This window comes from Salvia splendens, chromosome 11 (genome assembly GCF_004379255.2).
Source record: "Salvia splendens isolate huo1 chromosome 11, SspV2, whole genome shotgun sequence".
Lineage (NCBI taxonomy): Eukaryota > Viridiplantae > Streptophyta > Magnoliopsida > Lamiales > Lamiaceae > Salvia > Salvia splendens.
Window position 1 is genome coordinate 10,152,582 of NC_056042.1, and position 6,965 is coordinate 10,159,546.

The following is a 6,965-nucleotide window of genomic DNA, read 5'->3' on the forward strand; positions in this document are numbered from 1 at the left end:
GCTCCACGTTGGCCAGAAAGTACTACTCTTCCAGTCAAGATTGAAGCTTATGCCAGGGAACTCAAGTCCAAATGGACAGGACCTTACATCATAACTGCACTCAGATCCAATGGAGCAGTAGAAATTTCAGGGAGTTTTCCTAACTCGGAACCTTTCATAGTAAATGGACATAGGTTGAAAATATTCAGGGAGAATAGCGAAGTGGGTGTAGTGGATGAAATTCCACTGCAAACACTTACATCGGTTTCATACTGATCAGTAAGATAGGAATTTGGAATTCCACATGGCTAGTTCCATTTTGATAATTTTCTGCGTACTGGCCAAGTAGGATTCCAAATTACCCAAGAAAGGTGTAAATATTGTAAATACGTAATTAGTCTTTGCATGTCAGATAATTTCTAAGAAAATCCAAAAATATTTTCGGGCCTTAAATTTAATTTGGAGTACACATTGACCAAGAGACTACCTATTTGGTGCTATTTCAATTCTAATTTAAGAGCCCATTTGAATTATTTCCCTTATTAGGCAAGTAATGGTAGGTTTCGAGAAAAGACGAAATTTTGAATTAAGACTTATGCAGCTTTTGCAGGGTGGCAGCGGCTGGAGTGGCGTGGAGCAGAGAGAGTAGACGCGATAGCCAATCAGGGGCCAGCATTCCTAACCGCCTTCCGTCCAAGCGTCGCGACCGGCAACTCCCTATAGCCGGTTGTAACCACCTGCAACTGCTATCTCTCGCCTAAATTAAACGACCGTCCCAAACTTTATCCCTCACAAACCCTCATTTTCAAATTCCCTTTTTCAAGAGATATTATCCCATACTCTCTCAAGAAAGCGTAAATCACAACCCTCATTTTCTTCCATTTTCTCCCAGATATCAAGACCAAATTCCACTCTTTACAAGCCCTAATTTCAGCCATGGGGAAGAAAGCATTTGCTACAAAATCAAACCGCCCTCAAAGAAAACCAGTGAGGAAGGAAACCTTGAAATACCACCACCACTAAACCCACAACGTCCCGCGCCAACACAACAAGCCCCGCCGATGGTCTCTCTGGATGCAATGGCGGAGTTTTCTCCGATTGCAGGATCCGAATAGGAATTGGCAGCGGAGTTAGAGTATTTTAACCAAGGTAGAGGGCAAGGAGCGGAGCCGGAGCAACTCATGCGGCACCATGCCAGTAACCACTACGCAACCTTGACCCCTATTTCATCTACATTGCCGATTCCGTCGATGATTCCCCAAGAAAGCAACCCCCAACTGAAGCCGAAATGACAGAGACGGAAGAATTTTTCCGACGACCCAGGAAGCCGAACTTGAGGATTTCGAGGCCATTGCGGCTTATTATGCCTCTGATGAAGAAGAAAGAGCGGAAAGGGCTGAGAAGGGAGCAACAAGACCAGGAAGGGGGAGAAGGAATTGAGGAGACCCAGATAGTCCTTACGTCCCTATAAAAAATGAGGGACTTTGGCGGGCGAGATGAAGAATGACATAAGAAAGTTTTCTAATGTCAAATTTAGTAAAGGTACTTGAAAGGGGATAGGAAAGAAAAAATGATTGGAGTATTTTTTATTGTGGATAAAAGGGCCCACCTCAAAAGAGAGGAAAAACTTGTCAAAAAAATGGTAAGTGGACTTATGTTTTGTGGTACGTAGGGAGTATTTTTAGTAACTCAAATAGGTTCCATAAATCTCATTTGCTGTGTTTTGTGTCTTTGCAGAGAAGCTACTGCTGCAAGTGCACGAACTGACTAACTGCAATGTCCGTAAGCATGTAGAAAGAGCTGCAAGTGACCCGAAAGATGTAATAACCACGTACGAAGGGAAGCATAAACCCTGTACCAGCTGCTAAGAACAGTAATGCCAATGCTGCTGCTACACAGTTCAGACCTCACAACCCCGTAGCCAACAGACCAGCTGCTAGTAGAGGAGTCGAATATGGAAATGAGCAACAATCTATCGCCATTCTACGGTTCAAGGAAGAAGAGATAACTTAGCCCTCTCCAGAAGCAGTTTAAGCTGCGGACGAAATGCATACCACGAAGGTCTATGACTATGACACATGGTTTTGATGAAACACATTGTGGCATTGTGCTATATGCTTGAGCCAGGATTGGAATATGGGCTACATTCATATTGACACATTCACAAAGGTGCAATAAAACCCCCCACATTATACAAAAGATATAAGAAATTGCGAGCTTTGAATACGAGTGTTTGTAATGGAATTGATATCTGCATTCTTTTTGTAAATTATTTATACTGTATATACGCATTGTTAATCTTTGTGTGAGCAATAGGGAAAGGATTCTTGACCCTTGCCATCTCAAAAATATAAATTATTTTTTGGTGCAAAATTGTTCCGAGTGTTTTCACAATATTCCCAACTTCCTCGAGTTTTAATTTTGTAGTATTCCAGTCACAGTAAAATAAGTGGCGGATTATCTATGGACTATGGGTAAATTCATCAAATGAATCCATTTTGTTTAAAATATATAAAATGATATAGAATTGAGATACTATAAGAATGGAATCAAAATTTTGATACAGTAGTTGCCTGTATTTGATATTTGAGATTCATCTATCTTCAATAGGTTTTTGCATACAGAGAAAAGAAGAATTGCTATGGAATTGAGTAAGAGCAGGAGCTTACATGGAATAAAGAAATGTCCAATAAAATGGTTGGTGCCATTTTAAATGATTAAATAAATTAAATTAAACCACATTATAATACAAGTATAAAGTTTAGTGCTCTTATCAATTTGATACAAGCATTATAGTTTGGTACCTATTTATGAAACTAACCTTTAAATTAATTAAGACATTTTCTCTTCTCTAATCAATAGGCCAAAATTTCGAGTCACCACCACCACAAAGTTGGTAAATGAGAACAGGTACAAAATGTACATTGATAAGAAAAGATTGAAGCAAGAAAATGTTGAGTTTGAAAGAACATTATAAGATATGGAATGTACATGACAAAAGAGATTCAAACAGAGTACTACTCTACTTCTAACAATACTGAACCAAGCCAAGGCATCCCTCATGCAACACACATTTTCAGCTCGAATGTGACCCATGATATACTTTATACATCATCATCATCACTCTCTCTGTGTGCATTATCCAACTGCCAGCATATATAAAGATATATCACATGAAAATATAGGATCTTGAAATGTTTCATCAAATATCATGTTTTTGTAAGAGAGCAAATCATACAAGTTCCAAAAGGAAATCTGCATAGATAAGACCTCATAGCTTTGCAAGATAAACAAGAAACCAATCAAAAAAATTGCAGTAAGCTAGCATGGAAATCCAATGAGGTTTTTGCCAATAATATGTCTAATATCTAGCTTAAGGAAAACTACTGTCTAGAGTTGAAGTCGTCTAGCATATGGACAAGGGTGTGTGGATGTAAACTATGTGAAATTGTGGATAATCAGATGTAACCAAAAGCTCAAGACTATGTGCCATCTGCCTAAAATTTAAGAACAGAAAAACTAAGCAATGGGCAATGCACATTGCACCTTGGTTTCATGTTCACTATTAGCATTTAATAGTTTCAACATTTATAAGCACTCTCATAGTCAAATTCTGCAACTATTAACATTATATCACAAGTTACAACTTCTTTCACTAAAAGCAATGACAAATTTATTAGTGTTGAACATCACAGATTACTCAGATATTTTTATAATCACAGATTTTGTAAAGAATATGATTATACTTGATATATTTTTAAAATTAAATTTTCTATGGAATATGATTAACTATGTGAATAGAATTTTAAATGAAAAAAATAGTATATTGTTAGTTTTAAGCAAGAAGCTTCCCATGTTTATCGCTCGTACTTTTTTCTATCTCTACATAATTTTTGAAAAGATAGAATACAAACTACAGTTTGAGTAGGTAGCTTTTGCACTAGACAGAGACGGTGGCAGACGACGCCGGTGAGTCAGCATCTGTGACGACCTTCTTCAGCCTACGTGTTCCAACCCCACGAGTTCATTTTCTGGACCCGTCACTAAATATATACATGTACCTCATTTTACAACTTATTAACTCCTAAAACACTAATCTTATCCTCTTAGATTAGAGCTATCTAAAATAAGCTTAGCTAAAAACCATGTAGCATTCCTATCTGTCATAAAGATCCATTGCCATCTCAAGTCTAACAAACAGAGTGAGAAACTTCAAAAAAGGGCAATCATTCAAAAAGATGAAATTTTTTATCAAGCAATGCATAAAACTAAGGCTTAAGTATCCCTGTACAAGAATCATCCCTAAAAGCATAGGCAACAAAATTTCACCTGGCAGAGCTACACGACGTAGACAACATGGGAAAGCTTGCCATCATCGAATGGCAGCCGGATGTACTCCTGCGCGAACTCCTCAGCAATCTCAAACGCAAGCTCCCCCTGCAAAGCCTTGCAATACATAAACAGCACCGCAGTGGCCGCCACACTGTATAGCATCAGAATCGTCATAAACCCCGTGTAAACGACAGCCTGAAACACAAACGCCCAGCTAATCCAATCCCTAATGCTCAATCCGCCCGCGCTGGGGATGACTGTCGAGCACAGCAAGCCCACAAGGCCAAGCAGGGATTGAAACAGCAGGATCAACCCAAACGCCACCCCTCTCATCCCTCTCACCAGACACGCGCTCCTCCTCATCGCTGCAAACCCCCATTTTGACTCCACGACGACGACACGAACGACAGGCACCACTCCACCTGCAAGTAAATCAGCACCCGAAAAGCAGAACGGTGTTCAAGGCAAAAAAACTCACGAGATACACATTGGTGTAGTCAATTTCAACCCCAATTAGGGCTAGGGCATTGTACACCAAGACATTAAAACCCCCAAATCCGAGGGCGATTAACCCTAAAATGAAGATGCTGATTATTAGGGTTCCAATTAGGGGTAGGAACGATGTGAGCACATACTTAATTGAGGAGATGAACTTCACTGGCCTGCCGTAGAAGCCGTGGAAGGTGCTGTGGGTGATCGAGGCGGTGGCGAAGAGTGATAAGAAGAGAGCGAAGAGAGCGTAGAGAGATGCGAGGAGGAGGTGGGATGTGGCGATGGGAGGGAGGTCGGGGGAGGAGGAGGAGAAGAAGAAGAGGGAGCGGTGGTAATGAGAGAGGGGGGAAGGGGAGTGGGAGAGGGAAGGGAAGACGACGAGGGAGAAGGAGAGAGGGAGGAGGAAGAGAACAGAGAGAGCCAAAAAATGGCGGGAGTGGGCGTTGATGATGCGTTTGGTCTCGGAGAGAACTCCGAAGAGGTTAAGGCTATGTGCTGACATGGCTGCGTGAGCTTCTTTCTGTAGACAGAGAGAATTGAGAGAGATGAATCGGGAAGATGAAATGGAGAGATGGGTGTGGATATGTACAATTTGCTGTTATATACTCAATCCGTCCATACTCCATATGACTAGGCCATTCAAGCCAGGGGTGGTTCGGTACAGTATACCGTACCTACCGTACTATGAGTGTTATATCTTATATCGTATCGAAAGTTACGGTATCACAAAACACCATTTTTGGTATACCAAATTCCGGTATACTGTAAAATTCGGTATGGTAGTTTTTTATACTGTTAAATTCGATATGGTAGTTTTTTATACTGTTACCATACCGAAAAAAAAATCTATTATACACATAATATGCAAAAAAAATAATTCTATTTTTTATATATGTATAACAGAGAATTCTATTTTTAAATTTTAGTATAAATATAACATAAATATTATATATATATATATATATATATATATATATGTTTATATCTATATAATAATCAATCGGTATATACTGAAGATTCGATATACCACGATATACTGCGGTATAGGAAATCTAATACCGTTACCTTACCGGAAACTACGGTATACCAAAAAATCGGTATTTTTGGTATTTTTCGGCACAGTAAGTTTGGTATTCTGTTATTTCGATACAATTAGGGGTAGGTGGGTATGGTATACCTTACCGAAACCACCATACTGTAAAATCGGTATGCGAAAAAATCATACCTTTACCTTATCAAAATTTTCGGTATACCGTATTTTCGGTATGACGAATTTCCATACCGATACCGTACCGCATTTTCGGTATACCGTACTTTTGCGGTATACCTTTCTTTTAAATCAATGGAAATAGATAATTTGAGTATATAGAATATTATTTATATTCTATAATTTAAAAATATATTAAATATATTTTATTTATAATTATATTTATATTTCACAATAAATTTTATAATTAAAAAGTATATAAAATATATTTTATATATAATTATATTTATATTTTACGGTATATACCTTAATTTACTGTATATACCGAATTGCGGTATACAACGGTATACCACGGTTTATAAAAATTCATACCGTTATCTTACCGAAAGATGTCGGTAAGGTATCATACCTTACCGAAAATTACGGTATACCAAAAATTCGATATTTTCGATATTTTTTCGGTACGATAAAGCTGGTATTTCGGTATTTTTCCTCAACCCTAGGTATAATTCCTCAGCCCTAATTCAGGCTACACACGGATTTTAAAATAAGAAAGAAGGGTTAGTTTTAGTTTAGAATCAAACTAAATATATAAATCGAAACGAACAACGCTAAACGTGCTTCAAACGAAAGCGGTGCTCACCTAAGGATCTCGCATAAAATGTGTAGCATATCATTCCTCCATAAATGGATATGGATTGTTTTTATGAGACAAATCAAAAAAGAAACACACAACTAAATCCGTATACATCCCATTATCTACCTTCGTTCGGGCGGGATACAAAAAAAAGAGCCACATAGATTTGTAACATAGCTACCGAACACATAACTAAATCTGAATACATCCCATTATCCAGCTCTAACATAGCTACCGGCCCCTTAGTGTGTTAAGCAGATAGATAAAAAAGTAAGAATGAGAAAACATAGTAAAAAATGAATAAAGTAGAAAAAATAA

General features: G+C 38.3%; 1 protein-coding gene and 1 long non-coding RNA gene across 2 annotated transcripts; both read right to left on the reverse strand.

Annotated features, from left to right (window-relative positions):
- Positions 1-2,876: 2,876 nt before the first annotated feature.
- LOC121753860 lies at positions 2,877-4,714 on the reverse strand. The gene is made up of 2 exons (XR_006040509.1): positions 4,309-4,714; positions 2,877-3,125 (listed from the first exon to the last, which is right to left on the reverse strand). It is a non-coding gene; the product is annotated as an uncharacterized LOC121753860 (long non-coding RNA).
- Positions 4,715-4,744: 30 nt separating this feature from the next.
- On the reverse strand, positions 4,745-5,305 carry LOC121754416. The gene has a single exon (XM_042149779.1). It carries the CDS (start codon positions 5,303-5,305, stop codon positions 4,745-4,747), a length of 561 nt encoding a protein of 186 aa, XP_042005713.1.
- Positions 5,306-6,965: the final 1,660 nt, after the last annotated feature.